This window comes from Theropithecus gelada, chromosome 4 (assembly GCF_003255815.1).
Source record: "Theropithecus gelada isolate Dixy chromosome 4, Tgel_1.0, whole genome shotgun sequence".
NCBI lineage: Eukaryota > Metazoa > Chordata > Mammalia > Primates > Cercopithecidae > Theropithecus > Theropithecus gelada.
The window spans coordinates 107,772,733-107,798,268 of NC_037671.1; the positions used below are offsets into that span (position 1 = coordinate 107,772,733).

The window sequence follows — 25,536 nt, forward strand, 5'->3', positions numbered from 1 at the left end:
GATCTTGGACTTCCCAGTCTTCAGAACTGTGAGCGATAAATTTCTGTTGTTTATACATTACCAAGTCTAAGATATTTTGATTTAGCGGCAGGAATGGATTAAGACAGAATGTAAAATCTGGAAAGGAGCACCAAGTACCTGTAACTGGTGCTGGAAATGCTGTATATTTTGGTCTTTTTGGCGCTTACATGGGTGACTGCATATAAAAATAATCATTGAAAGTTAAGTTTAGTACACTTTACTGAATGTTTATATTGCTACGATCTGAATGTCTGTGTGCCCCCAAAATTCGTATGGTGAATCCCCCTAGGTGATGGTAGTAAGAGGTAGGGTCTTTACAGGAGGTGATTAAGTCATGAGAATGGAGCCCTCATGTATGGGATTAATGGCCTCATAAAAGAGGCCTCAGAGAGCCTCTCATCCTCTTTCCACCAAGAAGAAATCAAAAACCGTACCATACTAGCCCCCTGATCTTGGGACTTTCAGCCTCCCAAACTGTGAGAAATAAATTTCTACTGTTTATAAGCCACCCTGTCTATATTCTGTTATAGTAGCACAAATGGACTAAGACCTATACTTGAAAAATATTCCTGCTCCTTTACAATAGCTATTTAATAACCATTTAATGACATTTTAAGATGCCTGAAATAGTCTTGGATTCCTCATTTTAAAAATATCTAAATAAGCTAGTGAAGAGTAAAACATGAATATTGTGAAGGTGCTATACAAGCATAACTTTGCAAGAAATTATCACTCAAAGCTCTTCTTTAAAACACAATGCCTAACACTTAAGTATTGCTCAATAAATGTTGGTTGCATGAATTTCATAGATAATCCCACTGCTTATATTTTAGAAGCCCAGAGGAATCTATATGTACAAATATATGGCATAATAGCCTGAATATAATATACCCTATACATGTGAAAAACTATGGTTCTTGTCCATTAACTACTTCTTTACCTCCAAGTACAAAAAAATACAAGCCAAGTGTCAAGCCATCACCAAAGAAACGTAGATGTTAACTGTGCAAGGTAAAGGCAGCACCACTTTCATTTTTCACACTCTCGGTGTGACATCAGGGGTGAGGATAACTCTTTGCCATGCAGACTTGGAGCATGAGAAGTTGGTTAGGATCATCTAATTTAACCCCACACCGTGGTCAGAAAGCGCCCTGGCCTCCCTACTGCTGGGCGTCTTCCCACTGCCTGGACCCTCTGAGAGAGTGCAGGGGGAAGACAGCAGGGGTGCCAGGGACAACTGACCCACATGGGGAGAGGCAGCCTACTGTGAACTGTGTCCACCTTAGCATCTTTTCTGCCAGAGCATAAGAGACAGAACTCACAGCATGGAAAGTCTCACTTAGCAGCAAGTCTATGAAACTGAAATGAAGGAAGTTTCAAGTCCACAAGGGGCTCAAAAACACCACTGGAAGTGACCAAAAAGTGAAACAAAACCACAGCTCACCTCGCTATTGTGGCCCCGGAGGTTGAAATTTATCCTCTGTGGAGTACTCCTGTCCCTGCGACAGTGGCTAGAGGTGAAAGTCACCCCAACCACTCCTCGCCCATTGCCCGTGGCCAGCCAGCCCTCCTCGTAGTAGCGCCTCCTGCACACAGGCTTCTCCTTCTCACTCTTGGGGACACGCCCCTTCCAGGACAGGCACAGGATGTTGGAGTCACTGCAAAGCACAGGCCCATGTTCCACCGCTGCATACATACTTTCTTCAATGAACTGTTTTACTTAAAAAGTAATGCTAATGCTGTGAAATTTAAACCAATTTCTTTCATTGGTGTATTTGTTTTTGTGGTTGGTTTGCGTTGAGTTTTTCCCCCTTTAATTAAGACTGACCTGAATCTAATTAGAAGGTCAGTATTTTATAAAGATCCACCGAATGCATAGTGAAAAAATTCCTCTATAAAAGATGATGGCAGTCTTCTAAGAAAAGGTAATGCTTAAAAAAACATGGGGTCCATTTTTATTTTCAAGTTCTCAGAGGAAGAACGTGCTGATCCTTTGGAGAAAGAGCATCGTTAATTAAGTGGTGATCAAGAAACGGTTTTCTTCTTTTTACTCCACTTGGTTATTCTCATTCAGCCTGAGATTCCAGTTTAGTGTAATGATTCCAGAGACAACGGGTTGCAAATACATAGATTTCAAGTAACTTAAGGCTTTAAGAATCCCTCTAGCTCGAATTTTTCTCTTCAGAAGTTCGGATGCAGAGACAGAACACACAGGATCATCTTCCTTCGGAAGCCACCCTCTAGCATGTTTTCTGAACTAGACAAATTTCTGCTGCTAAAGCTGAAAAAGATTGCATAAAGGGAAAAAAAGGCACACAAACCGTGCAAAACAGACCAGAGTTTGTGCAGACAAGAGTCCAAATTTTAGGAAGAAAAACAGACTCTCTCCCCGTTGTTTCAGAACCAGAAACTTTCCACCTCAAAGCTTGGCCCTGTGTCCCCGGGGAACGCAGGGCTCCATCGGACTACTCCTCCACCAGCCGGCACACCCCTCAGTGCCATAGAGGCTAGAAAGAAGGCCCCTTCACTCAAGAGGCAGAATGTTCCAGCGCTCTTACAGTGGTCCCAGTGTTTGCCTTGGGTGAGTCTTAAATCCTCTTGCTGACAAAACAGAGCCACGCTACAAGATTTTATTTCTTTTGCTCGTCTCCCTTCTCGCTCCCCCAGTTAGCACTCCCCTTTTCTGCTCCTAAAGATCTTTTTCCATCTTGATGAAAAAAGCTAATCTTAGAATTAAGTCCATCAGGTAATCTTCTCATACGCAAATCCTCTTGGACTTGACAGGGAAGATAATCCCTTAAAACAAAAGCAGAAGCCAGAGTCAGATTCCCTCAACTGTCTCCCTAGAGAGTGATCGTGTTTTGCTGATGGGTGCTTTCCTGTTCACATTCAGAGACTGTCTCCAAACACCACACCGCTCGTCCAAAAAAAAGAAAGCTTTGCTTGGATTTTCCTTGATATTTGTTTTATAATTATTGGTTTCAACTGCTATTTTACAATATTATCCTATAGATGCAGGAAAAGAAATGGGGAAATAATAAATTAAAATTTCTCAAATACAGTTAATTAAAATAGGCAAAGGAATCAGTTCATTATTCAAACTTGTCCCATCATACTTGAACTTGCTTTCCTCTAGCCAAAACCACAATAGGAGTTACTTTTCAGTCCAGAATTTTAATCCATCAAAATCACCAAACCCACTGAAAAATAAAGTGCAACAAGCACTGTGTGAGCCGCTGCAATGTTTGAAGTCACATTTCTTTCTCAGTCACCTTCGCACTTAGTTCCTTCTTTAAACTGGAAGGTATTTTTGTGGCTTAATCTGTGCAAATTTTTTTTTCTTCTTTTTGCAGACTTTCTTTACCCATGCAGACCATATGGAAAATTGGCCATTAGTGATGTATTCTTCTCCCCGGGCTCCTGAGCCCAGTGGTGTCAAGTTGCTCCATCTGATTCTTAAATTAATTTTCATCAGTTGTAAAACTCTCAAGTATGCACAAGAATGAGCCTGTCTTCCCGTGTGAATGTGTAAGTACAGAAAGAAGGTTTTAAATGCACACAGACACACACTCTTCAACTGCCATACGAAGCGTCTGTTTCCCCAGTCATTTCAGGAACCATCAGATTATTCACGGCTGGAAGGCCCTGGAGTCTTACAAATCTGTTAAAATAAAAAAAAAAAAAAAGATATAAAATAAAAAAACTTTAAAACACTGAAAAATAAAAGTTTTGAGAATAATTGCTGAAACTGAAATGAGAGACCCATCTTTACACTTATATCAAATGGAGCTACTGACTGCACTGAATGGTAATATCCAATAGTGAAAGGATACATACACCTCACCAGCCTCAAGACAACACACAACACATGAGAGCTCTGCCGGCCACGGATCGTTGTATTCAATTTGTCAGCAGCTGGGCATATCTGAATGAAATCATAGCTGCCATTCTCCTACACTGAACTGTCCTTTCTAAGACTCTAAACTCTAAATGTGAGGCTCTACCCTACCAGAGATCATGGTCACTGCTTCAGCAGGCATCCTCAAAAAGGAGACTGAAATGACTCAGGCAAGTTATCTGGATTGATTTTTTCACGATTAATAAAAGATTAAACTGCTTCAAGACACAAAGCAGCAAGGGCCTTTAAAACTCATCCGTCCCTGATGGCTGGCAGGTCTCAGAGCAAAGCACAGTTGTTTTCTAAGCTTTTAAGTGGTCTACCAGCAATAAAGTTCTAGAGAATCTATCTCTAGCAAATCCATTCCATTTTCTTCCTACTGCCTGAAGTCCAGGCCACATCACATCCTCTACAAACACTAGAACACTCTGTCCCTAACTTACTCATCCCCCGCAACCACCATCCTTCCAGAAGGCAGAGTGGCCTTTCTGAAATTCAGCAGACTCTCTCAGTCCCCTGGAGCTAGCTGCAGCAGCGTAGCCCCACCCCAAAGGACCTGGACACTGGAAGGGAAGGGGAGGGCCCAAGTGTTGGCATTTCTAACAAGCTCCCAAGAGATGCTAATGCCGCTGGTCAGGGAACCAGGCTTTGAGAACTACTGGCCTGTAGCAAACCAAGTCCCAGCAAAACACCCTACTTTCATCATAATACTAAAACATAATTTGCCTTCTTCTGTGTTCACATTTGTGTCCATGGTGCAAAATCAACAGTGGGTCAAACTGCGAGCTCTTTAACACTAATCATGGTAGAGGTATCAACTGCACCAGTAATCACAGATTAAAAAAAAAAGAAAATGCCAGCTTCACTTAAGAAGATCCTTGATAGAGCAGTAAAAATTGGCCCGAGTACATGGCTTTTAACGTCCTTGTGTCCCAAACTAGTAGGTACACATGAAGTACTTCTGTGGACTACCGAGGCACCATGGTAGTCCCAGGGAAAAGCATGTATTATACAGTTTAAGTTGCAAAATGAACTGCTTGGTTTTTTCATGGAATATCATGTGATATGGTTTGAATGTTTGGCCCCTCCAAATCTCATGTTGAAACATAACCCCCAATGTTAGAGGTGGGGCCTGGTTGGAGGTGTTTGGATCATGGGGGCAGTCCCTCATGAATGTCTTGGTGTAATCTTCTGATAGTGAGTGAACTCTGACGATATCTGGTTGTTTAAAAGAATGTAGCACCAGGAGTTCGAGAACAGCCTGGCCAACATGGTGAAACCCTGTCTCTAATAAAAATATAAAAATTACCCGAGCATGGTGGCGGGCACCAGTAATCCCAGCTACTCGGGAGGCTGAGGCAGGAGAATTGCTTGAAACTGGAAGGCGGAGGTTGTGGTGAGCCAAGATCGCACCACGGCCTTCCAGCCTGGGCAAAAGCGCAAAACTCCACCTCAAAAAAATAAAAAATAAAAAAAGAGTGTAGCACCTCCCACCTCTCTTGCTGCTCTGGCTCTAGCCATGTGACACACTAGTTCCTTGTCATCTTCTGCCATGTTTGTAAGCTTCCTGAGGCCTCACCAGAAGCAAATGCCAGCACCATGCTTCCTGTAAAGCCTGCAGAGCCTTGAGCCAATTAAAACAATTTTATAAATTACCCAGTCTCAGGTATTCCTTATAGTAATGCAAATGGGCTACTACACCAAGTTTACTAAAAAGAATGAATGACAAATTATGGTTGTTCCAGCTTGGATACTTGGCAGACATTGTCTTGAACATGAACAAAGTAAGCCTGCCACTTTAAGGAAAACAACTGACAGAATTTGTTGTCAAAAATAAAAACCGAGCTTTCAAGTTAAATTTAGATTGTTGCGAAAACCAGCACTCATCACGATCGATGAGCTTGCTAGCTCCCCATGTAACTGGGGGTGATGTTAATAAATGTGAATTTTTTATTTTTTATCCCATATTTCACTGTGTATCAATATTTGGAAGACTCACATACTTGGTAAACCAGTATTTTCCAAATGACCAATGAAGATGATAGAAATTATACTTGAGTAAAAGATCTATTCAAGGTGCAAGACTTTGGGAGGCCGAGGCGGGCGTATCACCTGAGGTTAGGAGCTGGAGACCAGGCTGGCCAACATGGTGAAACGCCATCTCTACTAAAAATACAAAAATTAGCTGGGTGTAGTGGCGGGTGCCTGTAGTCCCAGCTACTTGGGAAGCTGAGGCAGGAGAATCAATTGAACCCAGGAGGTGGAGGCTGCAGTGAGCCGAGATCGCACCACTGCACTCTAGATTGGGTGACAGTGAGACTCCATCTCAAAAACGAAAACAAAAAACAACAACAAAAGGTACAAGGAAGACAAATGAATTTTAGTGTAACCAAGGATGAAAAATTCACTGATATATTTCATTCAAATTCTATATTGCAACTAATCTTTGAGAAGCTACCACTTGTCGAATTTGAGTGTGGTTATCAAAGAAAAATATCCGTGATTATCGGAAGACTAAGAAAATCCTCCTTTCTTTTCCAATTATATGTGTGTGAGGCTGAATTTTCTTCATATACTTCAATAAAAACGACATATTGCAACAGATTAAATGTAGAAGCAAATATGAGAAGCTAGCCATCTTTAAGTAAGCCAGACATCAAATATTGCTGCCAAAATATAAAACAATACACTCTTATTATTACATGTTTTAGTTTTAGGAAAGGCAGTTGTCTTCATAAAAATATATAACTTATAACATTTAATGGGTTTACATTTTGTAATAAATTAGGGAATATTTTTTAATTTATCAGCAGTAGCTAGGAGCACAGGTGCACACCACCACAACCAGTTAACTTTTGTATTGTGTGTAGAGACAAGGTTTCACCATGGTAGCCAGGTTGGTCTCAAACTCCGAGGTTCAAGTGATCCACCCCTGCTCAGCCTCCTGAAGTAGCTGGGATTACAGGTGTCAGCCACTGCACCCAGCCAGTTTTAATTTCTAATATGGTAAATATCAACATATAACCACAAAAACAAAAGTTCCTTTGGACCTTCAATAATTCTTATGAATATAAAGGAGCCCTGAAACCCAAAAGTTCAAAAATAACAGACATATACTAACTCTCTAAAATGTAAATCCATCTTCCTTTCTTTCTTTCCTTTTCCTCTCCCTTCCCTCTCCCTTCCCTCTCCCTTTTCTCTCTCTCTCTCTCTCTCTTTCTTTCTTTCGAGAAGGGGTCTCACTCTCACCCAGGCTGGAGTGCAGCGGCGCAATCTTGGCTCACTGCAACCTCCATTGACCTAGGCTCAAGCAATCCTTCCACCTCAGCCTCTTGAGGAGCTGGGACTACAGACGCACACCACCATGCCTGGCTAACATTTTTTTTATTTTTTGAAGAGACAGGGTTTCCCAGTGTTGCCCAGGTTAGTCTTGAAAACTCCTGGGCACAAGTGAACTGCATACCTCAGCCTCCCAAAGTACTCGGATTAAAGGCATGAGCTCGGCCGGGCGCGGTGGCTCAAGCCTGTAATCCCAGCACTCTGGGAGGCCGAGGCGGGTGGATCACGAGGTCAGGAGATCGAGACTATCCTGGCTAACATGGTGAAACCCCGTCTCTACTAAAAATACAAAAAACTAGCCGGGCATGGTGGCGGGCGCCTGTAGTCTCAGCTACTTGGGAGGCTGAGGCGGGAGAATGGCGTGAACCCGGGAGGCGGAGCTTGCAGTGAGCCGAGATCACGCCACTGCACTCCAGCCTGGGAGACACAGCGAGACTCCGTCTCAAAAAAATAAAAATAAATAAAAAATAAAAATAAAGGCATGAGCTACTGTGCCCAGCCAAATGTAAATCTTAAATAACTATTATATTAAGGCATATAGGATAAATTTCCACAGTAAAAGCACAGTGTTTCATTTTATATATACTGTTAAGGTTTTTAACCAAACTTTAAAAATATCTTTAAAATCATAAAATGCCATACATGCTAGACAAATATGGCAGGTTTTTTTTAAAATGCCACTTTATTATGACTCAAAATGCATAATGGACACAAAAATTTAACAACAAAAAAGAACAATCATAGCATCCAAATTACTGAAAGGCTGGTGCCAATTTTATCAATACCATTAACAAAAATGAGTGGTGTTGGACATTTCGCTTCCCTTCTTTCTGCCTTATTTGCTCATAAAGATGAGAAAACGAGAATAGTAACTAAACTGATTAAGTTTCCAAGGAATGATAAGAGTATTGTCAAATCAACACTACTAAGGGTGGTTGGTATAAAACGATTAAAAAGCAACTATCAATTGGAAAGCAGAAACTTGAATTTTTGTATGCCAAAAACTTGATACATGCCAATGTTCACAGTAGCCAAAAGGTGAAACCAACATAAATGACTTCATTTTTTTTGAGACAGGGTTTCCCTCTGTCTTTCAGGCTGGAGTGCAGTGACGTGATTACAACTCACTGCAGCCTTGAATTCCTAGGCTCAAGCTATCCTCCCACCTCGGCCTCCCAAACAGCTGGGACTACAGGTGCATGCCACCAGGCTCAGCTAATTTTTTTTTTTTTTTTAATTTTTGGTACAGACAGGGTCTTATTATACTGACCAGGCTGGTCTCGAACTTCTGAGCTCAAGCTATCCTCCCACTTCAGCCTCCCAAAGGGCTGGAATTACAGGTGTGAGCCACCACATCCAGCAACAACCCAAATGTCCACCGATGGATGAACGGGTAAACAAAATGTAGTATATGTATGTATACACACACACACACACACACACACACACGGAAATATCATTCAGCCTTAAAAAGGAGAGTAATTCTGATACTTGCTATCAAATGAATGAACTCTGAGGACATTATGCTAGATGAAATAAGCCAGTCACAAAAAGACCAATACTGTATGACTCTAGTGATTCGAGGGACCAAGAGTAGATAGTAGTAGCATTCACAGAAACAGTAAGTAGAAGGGTGGGTACCAGGGGCTGAGGGGAGGGGAAATGAAGAGTTAGTGTTTAATGGGTATAGAGTTTTAGTTTTGTAAGATGAAAAGAGTTCTGGAGTCAAATGGTTGCAAAATAACATGAATGCACTTTAATGCCACCAAACTGTACACTTTAAAAAATGGTAAAAATGGGCTGGGCGCAGTGGCTCACACCCATAATCCCAACACACTGGGAGGCTGAGGCAGGAGGATGGCTTGAACCCAGGAGTTTGAGACCAGCCTGGACAATTCAGCAAGACCCTGTCATTACAAAAATATTAAAAAATTAGCCAGACATAGAGGTGCCACCTGTAGTCCCAGCTACTTGGAAGGCTGAGGTGGAAGGATTGCTTGGGCCCGGGTACTCAAGGCTGCAGTGAGCCATGATCACACCATTGTACTTCAGCCTGGGTGACAGAGTGAGACCTCATCTCAAAAAAAGAGTAAAATTGGTAAATTTAATGGTATATATATTTCCCCTCAATTTTAAAAATGAGGTAAGTTGGTTAAAAAGCAACTATTCCTATAAAGTCTTTCAATAACAGATTGAAAGTAAATATGACTCAGTTTGTCATCATGATGGTTTTTTACCCTGAACACTGTAACACAGGCCCAAGAGTGATCCTGGGTGTTTTCATTAAGAATAAACAATGCTGACCTCCACAGACTGGCCCAAACCTGTTTCTAATAATTGCAGCTTATTTTCAGAACATTCCTGTAAATCAGTACAAAACCCATACCTGCTTTTAGGGCATTAGAATCTTAAACCAAAGAATACTTGTGTCTAATTGAATTAATGACCTGCTAGGGTTCTAGATGCCAGTAATGAAACACATCAGATGCTTCCCACTCTAGCTTCCATACGACCCAGTTCTAATGGCAAAGGAGGCGCCCGAGAACTTGCTTGGAAAATTCTACTTAGGGACAGGATGGTGTATCAGGTATGTTAGACACCCATGGATTAATCAACCAATAAATCCTCATTAAACAGCTATTAATATTATTAATATTATATACAAGGCCCCTGTGCTGTGTTCTCTCCCTCTCTTGTCCCCAGTTAGATATTCTACTTTCTAACTTGAGTTATTTTCACTACAGTCTATTTTGTTATCTGATTCCTATTTTCCACCAACACAGATAAAATTCACCATCGGAAGTGGAGAGGTAAAAAAGCATTTTTGGTTGGTTTTGTTTTTAAAATCGTTTGAATTAATGGTAGAGACTAGAGATCTCTACTTACAAGATTTTTTTTCCCACTTACACAATTTTGACAGAAATATATTCATTACAAGTTGTAAGAATGCAACCACTCTGGAAAATAGTTTGGCATTACTAGTATTACTGAAGATGTGAATACCCTGCAAACAGCATTCCCACTCCTGAGTGTGCGCCAGACACATTCCCTGTGAGTGCTCAAGGGAAGGCAGATACAAGGTATTCACATACAAAGTATTCACAGCAGCAGGGTTTACATCAGCTTCAAACTGAAAACAACACAAATGGGTCAAATGTGGTGTATTTAAAGAACAGAATTCTATATAACAATGTAAATGAACACTACACAGAACAAAATGGGTGAATTTCATAAACATAATATTAAGTAAAAGAATCTTATGGACCAGGTATTGTGGCTCACACCTGTAATTCCAGCACTTTGGGAGGCTGAAGCAGGAGGGATCACTTGAGCCCAGGAGTTTGAGACTAGCCTGGGCAACACAGTGACACCCTGTCTCTCCAAAATGAAAAACAAAAAAATTAGCTGAGTACGGTGGCATGCACCTGTAGTCCCAGCTACTAGGAGGCCGAAGTGGGAGGATCACTTGAGTCTAGTAGATTGAGGCTTACCACTGCACGCCATCCTGGGCAGCAAAGTGAGATCCTGAAGAAGAAAAGAAAAATCAAGGAAAGAAAGAGGCAAGCAGAGGGGAGGGAAAGGAGGGGAAGCAGGGAGGGGAGGAGAGGAGAGGAGGGGAGGGGAGAGGAACAGGGGAAGGGGAGGGGAGGAATAAAGGCAAAGGGAAGGGAAAAGACCCCATCTTTACAAAAAATAAAAAAAATTAGCCAGACATGGGGGGTACACACCTGCAGTCCCACCTACTCTGAAGGGTGAGGTGGGAGGATTGCTTGAGCCCAGGAAATTGAGGCTGCAGTGAGCTATGAGGAAAAGGGAAGATAAAAAGGAATGGGAAGAGAAAAGGAAAGGAAAGAAAGAAGAAAATAAGAAAAGGAAAGGAAAAAGAGAAAAAAGGAAGGAAAAGGAAGAGGAAGGAAGGATCTTATGAAAGAATATCTAGGAGTCAATTATATGAAGTTCAGAAACAAGCCAAACTAATTTTATCAATTAATAGAGAATACATTGGTAGTATGACTAAAAATTAAAAAGAAAAATATTACAAAAAGCAGTATGCTGCTTATTTGAGAGGTGGCTATTGTGAGCCGGGAGAGGCACACATAGGTGTGCTGCTTGTGTGCTGGCCATATTTCTTTTTTCTTTTTTTGAGACGGAGTCTCACTCTGTCGCCCAGGCTGGAGTGCAGCAGCGCGATCTGGGCTCACTACAAGCTCCGCCTCCCAGGTTCACGCCATTCTCCTGCCTCAGCCTCCCGAGTAGCTGGGAGTACAGGTGCCCACCACCATGCCTGGCTAATTTTTTGTATTTTTAGTAGAGGCGAGGTTTCACCATGTTAGCCAGGATGGTCTCGATCTCCTGACCTCGTGATTCGCCCGCCTCGGCCTCCCAAAGTGCTGGGATTACAGGCATGAGCCACCGCACCCAGACAATGCTGGCCATATTTCTTTACCTGGGTGGTAGTTATGGGGTGTTCACTTCATTCTTTATTACATATATACACTTCATTCTTTATAACATATGCTTCTGTATATATATCTCACAGCAAATAATTTTTTTAATTTGAGAATTTTTTAACTTAAGAAACCTGATCTAAACAGGTTTAACAAGCTGTGAACTATATAAGGCATCAGTCCTGGGGGACTTTTAGAAAAATCAGGAAGTTTTTAAAAAATTATTGTATCCAACCGTAAGGGGTACTACTCTCCCAATCTAGAAAATCCCAATAAAGCATAAAGATGCTATTTTAGTTCTCAAGCTCAGATGTCTACAAAGAAAATGCACATTAACGGTAATGAATGGATATAAAATTTCAGCATAAAGTCCTATTTCTTTCTAAAGGATAACAACGTAAAACAGTGGTTCAATGGAAAAGCAGATTTGGAAAAAAATATACAGGTGTCAGATGAACGCAAAGCAAGAAAAAAATATATAGTAGAAAATTTTCAATAAAATATGCAAACACCCTAACATTTCAGCTTTTGACTACAGGTTTGTTTGGGGGCTGAGGAAAAGAAAGAGAGGAAGCCAGGCAAGGTAGCTCATGCCTGTAATCCCAGCACTTTGGGAGGCCAAGGCAGGCAGATCACTTGAGCCCAGGACCTGGGCAACATAGTGAAACCCAGTCTCTACAAATATTAGCCGAGCATGGTGGCATATGACTGTAGTCCCAGCTACTCAGGAGGCTGAGGTAGGAGGATGGCTTGAGCTTGGGAGGTGGAGGTTGCAGTAAGCTGAGATCACGTCACTGTGCTCCATGCCTGGGCAACAAGAGCCAGACCCTGTCTCGAAGAAAAAAGAGGAAGAAGGCAGAGGAAGAAGGGAGGAGGAAGAAGAGAAGGAAGTAGAGAAGGAGGACGAAGAGGATTTCCTGTTTTATGATTTGAATCAAACACATCCCAGTTTCTCCTGGGAGGCTGACTCTGCTGTCTTAGGGACCCATGGAGGGTGTGGACACAGGATGTCCTCACAGCTCTACCACCTACAAACAGCGATCCTGTGCTTTCTGTTCCTTTTCCTCCTCTCCACACCCAGGCCTCGCTTCATTATTGCCCTTCTGTCCATAGATGGCAACAGGTCCTGAACTCCACATTTCTTTTTAAATAAAGTAACTATGACAACCTTTTTTTTTTTTTTTTTTTTTTTCCTTGAGATGGAGCCTTGCTGTGTTGCCCAGGTTGGAGTGCAGTGGCACGATCTTGGCTCACTGCAATCTGCCTCCCAGGTTCACATGATTCTCCTGCCTCAGCCTCCCAAATAACTGGACTACAGGCGCCTGACACCACGCCCGGCTAATTTTTGTATTTTTAGTAGAGACAGGGTTTCACCATGTTGGCCACGCTGGTCTCAAACTCTTGACCTCAGGTTATCCACCTGTCTCGGCCTTCCAAAGTGCTGGGATTACAGGCGTGTATCACCGCGCCTGGCCCGATGACCTGCTTCTAATTAGAATCACTCCTTTCCTTTCAGAATTTTCCAGAACCTACAAATACCCACCGAGCATGAGGCAGTTTTGTTTCCTAATTAGATTTAATGGCTGCCTCCAGGCTGGTTCAAATTTGCACTCAGAACCTGCCTTTGAAGGCTGGAATACTCTCAGCAGCCACTCGTTATGTGGCTATTGACAAACGCAGGGAAACACATACATCCAGAAGAAACTAACATCACTGCAAAGGTAATGGGGTTTAACAATGATTTTATATATTTATTGTGTTATCATTTTCTACTTCTAATTCTCAAAACGTGCTAGTGAGATAAATACTGTATGACTAGGATTATTTGAAAGATGTGTTTCTACTACAACTGTGGTAGTCTCAAATCATTTTCCCGTTGACTTACGTTGTAAATTACAGAGGTGGAGTCTCTAGAATTCTGTCTTATTCAGAACATCACCAACTCCTTCAGGTGTGGCACACAGAAGCGCTGAGCACATGAGCAGACTCATATAGCAAGGGTCTTTCTGCCTGTGGCACACGTATTTTTTTCATTTAATTAATTATCCCTACCTAAATCATATACTCCTAAACAGAGGCTATGTTTTACTCCAATTTTTATGCCCCCTGCAATTCCCACCAGTACCCCTGCATTGAATTAAGTGTTCAATAAGGTACTGAGCATGGCACAGTGCTTCAGTCTAAGGAAGTGGGAAACAATAAACATGAACTGAATGAGTTTCTCTGTGTGAACCCCAGGTCAACACCAGCCACTTGGAAGCCCAATGCTGAAGGGCATTTCAGCCCTGTGAGCAAAAGTCACAAGGGCCAGGGGTTCACTGCCAAGTTCAGAGAATCACAAAGAAGTGTATTTTCAAGAAAAGCTACTCCCTATTTAGTTTATATGGCTGATTTCAACAGCCAATTCTGAGAACATGAACATCTAATTATCTGTACAGAGAGAGGAGGGTATGGAGCTTGCAGACAAACAGCTTGATTAGTAGTTTAAAACAAAGTGGGAGCTAGCTAAGCTACTTCTTAGAGTGAATCTACACCTGATACTCAGATATTAAAATACTGTGGTACCATACTGGGGCTCACCAGTATCAAAAGTCAGGTGCCTTCATTAAAAAGGGGGGCATCTTATTTATCAAAGCAACAAAGAGTGAAAGAAATAATAGCCTGTGTCACATGTCACACAGGGTACACAGAAATGAGAGAGCAATTTGGTGATACAATTCAAAAAGGCTTAAAATGCTGCAAAACCTTTTGATTCATCAATTCCACTTCTGGAAATTTATCGTAAGGAAATAATCTTACATTGTGCAAAAACTTTGCTACAAGGATTTCTTATAGCGTTTGTATAAGGGAAAAATATGAAATAATGAATATGTCCAAAACAGGTATTAGTTGAATAAATGTTGATAAAGACATAAAACAGAATACTATACAACCACTAATAATTATATGGTAGAAGACTACAGAACAACATGAAAAGACATTCTCAATAAGTAAAAAGTAAAATTACATGCTACACTTCCACGATGCTCTGAAAGGGCCTCTGCACACTAGTAGATCTTGAGTAAATTACAACAAATGTAATTTTTAATTGCTGGAATTGCAGGAAAGTATAGGAAATCTCTAAGGAAGGCACATACACATAAACATAAGGGAAAGCCAGGGTCATCTGATAGGGGACACAAGCGGATACAAAACAAGCACTGGAATCGGAATTAGGGTGACCAATAGTCACATTTTACCCAGAACTGTCCCAGTGTTAGCACTGAAAGTCCCACATCCCAGGAAACCCCTCAGTCCTGGACTAACCAGACAGTTGGTCATTCTATCAGATATTCAAACTTTGGTCCAACCTCTAGGTAGAGAGGCTGAACCTGAGTCACACACATTCAGCAGGACTCACAGGCTAAGTGTCCCACAGTTCTAACATCCTTGTATACCAGAGCAAATACAAATCTTAGCTGCATGCAAACAGTCCCAATTTAGTAAATAAGGATTCCCTCAGATAAGGCTTAACCAAAAATCTGTTTACAATTAAAAATTACTAAACACACAAAATAAGTCACCATGAATTCTTAGTACAAACGACAAATTTAGATCCGCAAATCTTCAGAAACTGAAATAAACAGGACTTTAAATAATTAGGTTTGAAATGTCTAAAGGAATTAGAAAGCAAGACACTATCTAAAATGGCAGAAAGAACCAAATGTTTTAGAAATGAAATATTTTAGAAATGAAAAACCTATTCTTTTAGAAATGAAAAACCTATTCCTTCAATAAAACGCACTCTACAATTAAGACATCAGCTAAAAAAGAAATTAATGAACTCGATCTAATAGCTCAAGAAATTACCCACCAATTTTTTTATAGCACAGAGAGACAAGGAGATAGAAATATAAGAGATCAGCCGGGTGCGGTGGCTCACACCTGTAATCCCAACACTTTCGGAGGCTGAGGCAGGCGGATCACAAGGTCAGGAGATCAAGACCATCCTGGCTAACACGGTGAAATCCCGTCTCTACTAAAAATATAAAAAATTAGTTGGGCGTGGTGGCGGGCACCTGTAGTCCCAGCTACTCGGGAGGCTGAGGCAGGAGAATGTTGTGAACCTGGGAGGTGGAGCTTGCAGTGAATCAAGATCACGCCACTGCACTCCAGACTGGGAGACACAGTGAGACTCCAAAAAGGACAAATCTAATTAAAATTCTAAAGGGACATAACAGAGAAAATGGAAAAGAAATATCTGAAGACATAACAACTGAGAATTTGCCAAAACTGATTAAAAAAAAAAAAATGCACAGACATGAGAAGCAGCACAATATACGCCAAGCAGGAGAAATAAAGAAGAAATACACACCTGGGCACACTTTAGTAAAATTGCACAATAAAAACACAAAAAGGAGAGTTCAGAAGTAGCCAAAAGGAAAAGACAGGTGCTCACAAAAGAATGACAATCAGATAAGAGACATCTCAACAGCGGCATTGGCTGCCAAAATCAATGAAACAGTATCTTCAAAGCACTCAAAGAAAACAGAATTATGTTCCCAGAAAGATTGTCTTCTAAGAATTAGAGTGAAATAGGAAGACCATTTCAAAAGAACAAAAGCTGAAATATAAGGCCAACTGACCTCGCAATATAACATCTAAAGAATATTCTTCAGATAGAAGGAAAATGTCTCAGAAGTAAGGTCTAAGGTAGAAGAAGAAACAACGAGAAAAGAAATTGTTAAATATGTAGGTAAAATTAAACAATGTCTATTCAAAACAGAACAATAAAGCAGTAACAGCAGACTTATATTAATATATAGTACTTATCAACTTCTAGGTATAGCTCTTAATGCTTTATAGGTACTGTATTTCTCATTTAAAAGCCTTAGCCTTATAAGAAAGATCCTTTTGTTGTCCATATTTTATAGGTGAGGAAATTGAGGCACAGGCAGGTTAAATGCTTGCCCAGCACTACTCATCTGGTAGGCAGCAGAGCTGGGTGTCACACCAGGCTGCCGGTTTCAGTTTCTAGTTTATGTGCTTAACCACTAGACTGTGTCTATGACGAGTACACGGGGGAGGGTGGAAAACTAAAAAAAAAATAGACAATTTGATCAAAACAAGGATGACCAGAGCCAAAAGTACTTAAGGCCTTTATATCGTTTTAGAAGGATAGTTAAAATACTCAACTTTATACTTAATTATCTTAGGTAAGCATGGTAAAATTTAAAGGGCAATCACTAAAAGACTAGAAATAAAGTATAAAGCTTCTAAATCACTGGAGGGGTAAAAATAGAATGGAGGTGGGAGCAGGGGAGACCAAAATCAATCCCCTAGAAAGAGAAAAACAAAATAAAAGTAAAAATAAATGAAAATGTACAAAGCTTCTGCACAGCAAACAATCAACAAAGTAGACATAATCAACACAATGGGAGAAATATTTGTAAAACTATTCAACCAACAAAGGATTAATGACCAGAATATATAAAGAACTCAAACAACTCAACAGCAAAAGACATTCTGATTTAAAAATGGGCAAAGGATCTGAAAAGACATTTCTCAAAAGCAGACAACAAATGGAGAGCAGGTACATGAAATGTGTTCCACATCACTGATTACCAGGAAAATGCAAATCAAAACCACAAGCAGATGTCTTCTCACCCCAGTTAAAATGGCTATTACTAAAAGAGTCAGAAAATAACAAATGCTGATGTGGATGCTTGAGCCCAGGAGATCAAGATCAGCCAGGGCAACACAGTAGGACCCCGTTTTTACAAAAAAATTTAAAATTAGCCAGCATGGTGGCATGCTCCTGTGGTCCCAGCTACACAACAGACTGAGGTGGGAGGATCACTTAAGTCTAGGAGGTGGGGGCTGCAGTGAGCCATAATCGCACCACCACACTCCAGTGACAGCGTGAGACCCTGTCTCCAAACAAAACAAAACACTTCTTGGCTATAGCAAAGGCAGTATTTTGAAAGAAAATTCATTGCCTTAAATGCTTATGTTAGTCTGGGCACGGTGGATTACATGGGTAATCCCAACACTTTAAGGAGGCCAAAGTGGGAGGACTGCTTGAACCCAGGAGTTCAAGACCATCCTGGGCAACACAGAGAGACCCCATCTCTACAAAAAATTAAAAAATTAGCCAGGCATGGTGGCACATGCCTGTGGTCCCAGCTTCTCAGAAGGCTGAAGTAGGAGGATCACTTGAGCACAGGTGGTCAAGGCTGCAGTAAAACATGACTGCGCCACTGTACTCCAGCCTGGACCACAAAATGAGACCCTGTCTCAAAAACAAACAAACAAACACAAAAAAAGCTTATAAAAGAAGAAACTGTTATAAAATGTTATAAAACTTATCTTATAAAAGAAAACTTATGTTATAAATTAAGGAGCTAAACATTCAACTTAAGAAGTTAGAAAAGTACAGCATAAACCAAAAGAGAGTAAAGGAAGATAATAATAAAAACAGAAATTAAAGAAATAAAAAGAAAAAAAATTACAGAGGCTAAACAAAGCCAAACACTGAGTGGTCCCAGCTTCTCTTTTTTTTGAGACGGAGTCTTGCTCTGTAGCCCAGGCTGGAGTGCAGTGGCCAGATCTCAGCTCACTGCAAGCTCCGCCTCCCGGGTTTGCGCCATTCTCCTGCCTCAGCCTCCGGAGTAGCTCGGACTACAGGCGCCCGCCACCTCCCTCAGCTAGTTTTTTGTATTTTTAGTAGAGACGGGGTTTCACTGTGTTAGCCAGGATGGTCTCGATCTCCTGACCTCGTGATCCGCCCGTCTCGGCCTCCCAAAGTGCTGGGATTACAGGCTTGAGCCACCGCGCCCGGCCAAACACTGATTCTTTGCAAAAAGTAATCAAAGACACAAAGCTCTGGCAAGACAGATAAAGAGAGAGCAGCACATACAAATACTGGGAATGAAAAGGGGGCTACAACTAACTAGACACCATGAAACTTAAGATAAAATAATATCATGAACAACTTAATGCTATAAAATTAGATAACATATGAAATGAATAAATTCCTAAGAAACACAATTTAACAAAACGACCTCAAGAAGAAAGGTAGTCTAAACTGTTCTATACCCACTAAAGAAAATGAATCTGTAGTTTAAAATCATCCCACAAAGAAATCAGGCCACATATTTTACAAACAAGTTCTACCAAACATTCAAGAATAGCCTACAGCAGTATTACATAAACTCAACTAGAATATTAAAAAAGTGATAATATCCACAACTAGTTCTAAGAGGTTATTAGAAAATCTGTTTGTCTACTAATTAGAAATATAATCTATTAGACATAATTCATCATACTAAAAGAGTAAAGAGCAGGGAAAAAGATTATTACAATACAAGCAAAAAAGTATCCTAAAATTCAACACTCTTTTTTTTTTAGATTCCAAATTAGGAAGAGAATTTCCTTATTCTGATAAAGGATATTTACCTACAATCTATAGCAAATATCATATTTAAGAACGAAATGAGATAAAGATGTTTGTATCATGCTGTACTAGAAATCCCAGACAAAGCAGAAAGATGAGAACCCTACTGCCACACAGTACTGGAGCTCCGAGCTAGCACAGAAGACAACAAAAATCAATGCAAGGTATGGGAAGATTGGAAAGAAAAAAAACAAACCACCTAGGCTGAAATCCCAAACAAACTGCACATGCAAATTACTAAAGGTGATTTCATAAATGTTATGTCATTTAAGACAGCCATATAAAAGGAATCATTATTCCCATTTTCTCTATGAGGAAACTGAGGCTCAGAAAGGTTTTGAGCAACTTGCCTGAAGTTGAAGTCCCCCCAGCGTAATAAGTGCTGAAGCCAGAATTCAAACCAATTGATAATTTCAGTGCTCTTCACTCTAGACCCACATGACCTCCCCTCAGTTAATACACACCCATTTTGCCAGTGAGCTAAAGGACAGCTGCAATAATATCATTTGCAACTTTAAGAACGGTCACTTGGTCACATTCACTGGCTAAGAACACCCTCCTCAGCCTGGCATTCAAGGGCCTTCACAGAAGGGCCTTACACCTACCTATCGTGCCAGTCTTGTCTTCCACCAGGGTCCTCTATAAAAATTATGCTCCTTTCAAAGTGTTAATATATTTATTGCCTGTACTAAGCTCCCAGCTAATCCACCTAAGTACATGCTCATCCCAAATTCCCCCAATTTTAGCCATCTTTCATGATGCAGCTTCGACATCACCTATTCCATACATCTTTGCCAGTTCCTCCCTAGCAAGTATGGTCTTCTACAGCAAATGTTTCTACCTTAAGTTGCTCATTCAATTCTACACCATATTTTAAGTATTTGAGCCCCTATCATCCGTGCTAACTTGTGAGTTACTTAAGGGTAAGGACTTTTAAATGTCTATTCATCAAGACATCTAGCAAGCAAAATGTACATGTATATTAGGTATTCAATAAATGCATGTTCAATTGAATAGAAGTGCTTTTATTTGTATATGGTGTTAAAACTGTTTTACTCTAGAAACAAATGACCCCACGTAGGAATACACTTTTCCAATGATGTCATAAATTATATTATTTTATAGGCCAATAAACTACAGGAGAAGTCTTTTTACTGCTATGACAGAAATAAACACTACACATGCATACGTCTAGCCATGCAAGTGCTAGATGGAGCTTAACACAACTCCATTCACCCTGTAATTTGAACCCAGATTTGCATGGATCTCAAACCCATATACTCCAGGTTGGCCTCTCCTCTTCACTGTAAACATCCCATTGTGTCCTAAGATTTACTACCTGGTTTATCTTCCCTACTACAATGTGAACCTTCTGAGGGCAAGAAATATGCCTTCATCACTGAATCTCCAGACCTAGAAAAGAACGCAGTAAATATTTGTTGACAAATGACCATTAAATGTAGAAAGAAGCCCAACATGCTGACCCCTTCCAAAAGCATTACTGTGAGTCCTCACAAAAGAATAAAGAGATGACCCTGGGTGGGCAATTACAAGTCCTATTATGCTCATTACCTTCTCATTAAGAAGGAAATTGCATATTTTAGAAAATTTTCCATTGAAAGAGCTGAAATAAAAATGTGGAGTTCTTAAAAAGCTAAATTCTAGTCATCTAAAACACTGCAGTCTTGCATGGCAATAAACCCATCGAGCATAATTATATAATAAAATTTGTCTTGAATTACTAATAAATACCATTACAATAAGAGTTCCAAGTAGCTAAAAATATCCCCAAGCTCCTGCCAATGTCCCATAGTTACAGTGTTTAGGTGATATCATCATACTGAAATTTACTAGGAATACAAAACCAGTAAGACAAGATCTTTTCACAGACCCATGGTAACACAGAACATTTTAACTAGTCTCTGGTCCAGCATGTATACAAGAATACACAAGTTTAGATGTAATAACAAGTTTATTCTCTTGGTTACAGGTACAGAGGAAATTACTAAACACAAGCCATTTCCTTTATAAAACAGAAGAAACGCAGAAATAATTGCCAGAGAAAATGAAGGCTGTGGTAAAACAAGTCTGCATTACTTCTACCACCATATTCCATATTCCAGAAAATTATTTTATCTGTACAAAGAAAGGAACAATTGATTTTGATAAATCTGAATTTTAAAATGTCTTTTGCATTATTACTTATAATTCTTAAAGCTTAACTACCACAAATTTCAGTAAATTTTTTAACTTACAATTTCAAGTTCTTTCCAATAAAACTGAATTGAATGAACTGCAACAGATAACAGCAGTTTGTAATTTTCCTAATTTTTTACAGCCAAATATTTTCATGAATACCTATATATTGTTAAACTAAAATGAAAACAAAACACCAATTTACATCATGATGAGTAAATCTGTTTTCACATCTGCTGCCATCTTTTTTACTTGCAAAAATAATCCCCTGGCATTTTCATGTTTTTCATATAGAAAGGACTCAAATGGAGAGCTGAAACGCAGCCAGCAACTGAACAGAGCCCTGGCTATAGCCCAGCCACAGTTGGGTTCTATGGGAGGGATGAATTCCAAGTGATTCCTTCCTGGTTCTGATGGTAAGCAGAAGTGCCTGACCCTCAGCCAACAGATGGACAGGAAAGACACAGAGAGCACGCCCACACTGTCCATCTAGGCCAGAGATCAGGGCAGGGCAGGGCGACAGGAAAACAAAGCTAACCATGGACCCGTGCCCATACAAATGGATGCACTTCCAATCCTAATACATGTGCTTACAACTACATGGAAGCGGCTTGAGCTATTCATTCAATGATTTCCAACATACAGAGAGAATCTCAGGGTGGTGAACAGCATTCACAAACAGGCCTGGCAGAGAAGGAATGAGCAGGCCTGTACTGTAAGGCAAACTGCAGTAGGAATTCAGGTAGCAATCATCAGTCAGAGGCTGAAGCAGCAGAATACAGATGTCAACATCATAAATGGCCAGCAAAAGTGTTTTCCTTTGCCAACACTCTCGCATAATGACTTTTTGGACAGAAATATTCTTGTTTCCTCATTACAATGGAACTACTGTGATTAATCAAGCAACAACAAACAAATAATAATTGTTTATTGATAAATAATTGTTTATTGTTGCTTAACAACAACAACAAATCAGACCAGTCCAAGACTAGATAAAGATAATATAAAGCTAACATAAAAATACAAACTCTGGACCCTGAACGTAAACAGTTCACAATCTGTTAGGAAGGGGAAACCCACGTACATGAAATAATCAGAGAACAACTAAGAGTGAGGGCGTGGAGCTCTGTGTAGGCTTGAACAATCAAAGACCTTGAGAATCATACCAGCAACAGAAAAGTGTTGAATCTGAAAAGCAGTAGAACTGGGTCCCTGTAGTATCTGTGATCATTAAAGACGAAGACAAAGGAAGAATAGAAATATCTGAGGCAGACAACATGCCAGTTAACCTTTCATGGCCACAGCAACCCTGTGAGGTAGGTATCATCCCCATTCCACAGGCAAGGAAACTGAGGCTCCTACCTCGGGCAAGTTATTTAACCACTGTGGTCTCAGTTTTTTCATTTGTAAAATACAGGAATTAACATAATCAGCAGTTTTCAAACTGGGACCAGTCAAGCACCAGTTTTCTAGCATTAACTCAGAGCCCTGAAGTGGGCAGGGCTGCAGGCCAAATGTACCAAAGCCTCTGGTCAGCAGCTCAGTACCCATTTCCCCACAGAATGTTTTGCCATTATAACCACAGCACTGAGAACAGCACTCAGTATATAATGGGTGGTCAGCTAAAAAGCAAGGAATGAATGAATCAAGTAGATGGCATGTCATCACTGACTTTAAGCTGACTCTCATTCATGGCGGCTCATTTCCTTATACGTCTAGCAATGTTTCTGTCGTCAGCATATCCCCAGCTCTTCATCAGCGGGTGGAGGGTAGCATTCTTCCTGAAGGGATTTGCATTTATTTCTTTCTGCCAAGCACCCCAGGGCTCTTCCAACTCAGAAGCATTTAGATTCGTTTCTCAGCTTGGGGTTTTCCAGACCATGCAGGTAGCATTAATTCAAACCCCAAGCCAAACAGTCTCAAAAGAGACTTTTTCTTTTTAACTCCATTTGCTGATGGATGTTTTTGTTTTTCAGCCTGGTCTCTGTCTGGCTCACTTCCCACTCCAGTTTTAGACCTTCTGTCTCCCAGAAACACTCACTCCTCTTTCTTTTTCCCTATCTATGGATTTCTCTCACTTTCTTCTGATAAAGACTTTTAAAGGATGTTTGCTGTATCTTTTGCAGTATTTCTAAGGGCTCATAGCAGGAGAGTTTTCCAGAATATATGGTCAGCCTCATTTACAGGAGGGTCCATAGTCTACCACTTTTAACTTTGGATGTGGTTTAGAAACCATTCCCTGAAGTAAGTGAGCGCAGAAACCACATAAGCTGCAAAAGGAGAGGAGGATACCCCAGGGGACTCCCAGAGAGGGTGAAGAAAAACACAAGCAGCCAATACAAGAGAGAGGCTGAAGCTGGCTGGGGTGGAAGAGGAGCCTGAGGTACAAGGAGCAGACCTGCTGAAGCAGAAGGCTGGAGGCAGTTTATTTCCTAGTGAAAGGAGACCAACTTGCACTTCAATTAGTTCTGAAGGATGACTGGTAGGTAAATGAATATAATGATTCTATTTACTAGTACTTCCACCAATAAAGAGGATAGTTTAAGAACATAGTAGTATCACTTGCACATATAATTCTGTAAGGACAAGCACACAGATCCAAAGTTGAATCAAATTCAGGCAGGAAACAGCACACAGGAAACCAAGGAACTAAGATGAATGAAGGGGATGCTGTGCTCTGCCCGCTGTAAAGTGCTAAGATTCAGAGCACAAGCCAAAACCTTATGTTTTACACAAGAACTTTGTTACACAGAGTGGGAAATAAGTGAACTACCACCAGGGGCTTCGAAACATTTATTATCCTGATTCAATTACTATTGAATGTAGCTAGACATAGTGTTCCAAAATTTCTAAAAATGATTTTCCTTTATTACAATAATAACCATTTATGGAAGATATTAATAGTTACAAGTTGGCAAAATGAGGCTAAAAGAAGCCATAGAGCCATGGTGGCAGCACTGTATCTAGGCTCTTACAGACGCAGGTCTTTATAGGGGTTTTTTGTTTGTTTTGAGACGGAGTCTTGCTCTGTCACCCAGGCTAGAGTGCAGTAGTGGGATGTCAGCTCATTGCAACCTCTGCTTCCTGGATTCAAGTGATTCTCCTGCCTCAGCCTCCCGATTAGCTGGAACTACAAGTGTGTGCCACCATGCCCAACTAATGTTTGTATTTTTAGAGGTGGGGTTTCACCATGTTGGCCAGGCTGGTCTCGAACTCCTGACCTCTAGTGACCCGCCCGCCTTGGCCTCCCAAAGTACTGGGATTACTGGTGTGAGCCACCGCGCCCGGCCCATAGAGTTTCACGTAATATAACGTTCTGTATATGAAATAATTAAAATATTTCTAGACAGAGAAAGGGTTAACATGACATGAGGTTCATCAAGAAAGCATCTGTGCTCCTGGAAGATCCAGATGCCTGCTTTAAACAGGTGTTATTACAATAACACTAACAAGAATAAAAAGTGTCAGGGAAAATTCAGTTGATTCTTGACTACTACCATGTCCTATAGGTGTACAAATATAACATGAGAAAATTAATGGCAGGATTTAAATCTTGTGGCCGTTCTTCCCAGAAAATAACATTACCTCAAATCAAAGAGTAGACACTGGGTAGCAGGAAAAAAGATAATGATCCAAATGTTCCCTTAACCCACATTTCAGTCAAAGGTTAGAATCACAGCTGGACATAAGGAACATTAGTTTGGGGTTCAGCAATGATCTATATCATCTAGTTCTTAGAGGGAATTCATAATCACTTATCAAAAGCTTACCTTTTAGAAATAACAAATCAGTTCTATTTCCTTCAAGTTCTTATACCACAAACGTAAGATCTTAACAAAATAGTATTTATGCATCTAAACGTGGAGATACTCAGCTTGATCCAGGACTAAACGAGAAAGAAAAATCAACTAGGGTTAGTGGGAAAAGGTTACAGGAGCAATAAGCATAAATACAAAGGAAGTACTTAATAATGAACATGCACTGTTGTTTTAAAGAATCTATTAGAAACATGACTCTTTCCAAGAAGAATGTAAAGCACCTAATTAAAAGCACATACAAAATAAGATTGTTTATAATAACTTTTAAGAGGAAAAATAGAGTTAAGAAAAAGAAGACAGCAAAAATGTTAACGCAAAGCATTAAAACCTTGGCCCTAAGTATACTCTTGATCAGGGCAAAGACAGACTCAGGATGGCTTA

At 40.4% G+C, this 25,536-nt stretch overlaps 1 protein-coding gene across 1 annotated transcript in view; it reads right to left on the reverse strand.

The window, feature by feature from the left end:
• Window positions 1–25,225, reverse strand: part of TULP4 (tubby like protein 4) — a 230,416-nt gene extending 205,191 nt beyond the window's left edge. The window contains exons 1-2 of the mRNA XM_025382297.1: window positions 25,108–25,225; window positions 1,466–3,682 (exon numbers count right to left, since the gene is read on the reverse strand). Coding sequence (XP_025238082.1) covers window positions 1,466–1,717 — 252 coding nt within the window. The 5' untranslated portion in view covers window positions 1,718–3,682; window positions 25,108–25,225. The remainder of the gene's footprint in view (window positions 1–1,465; window positions 3,683–25,107) is intronic.
• Window positions 25,226–25,536: the final 311 nt, after the last annotated feature.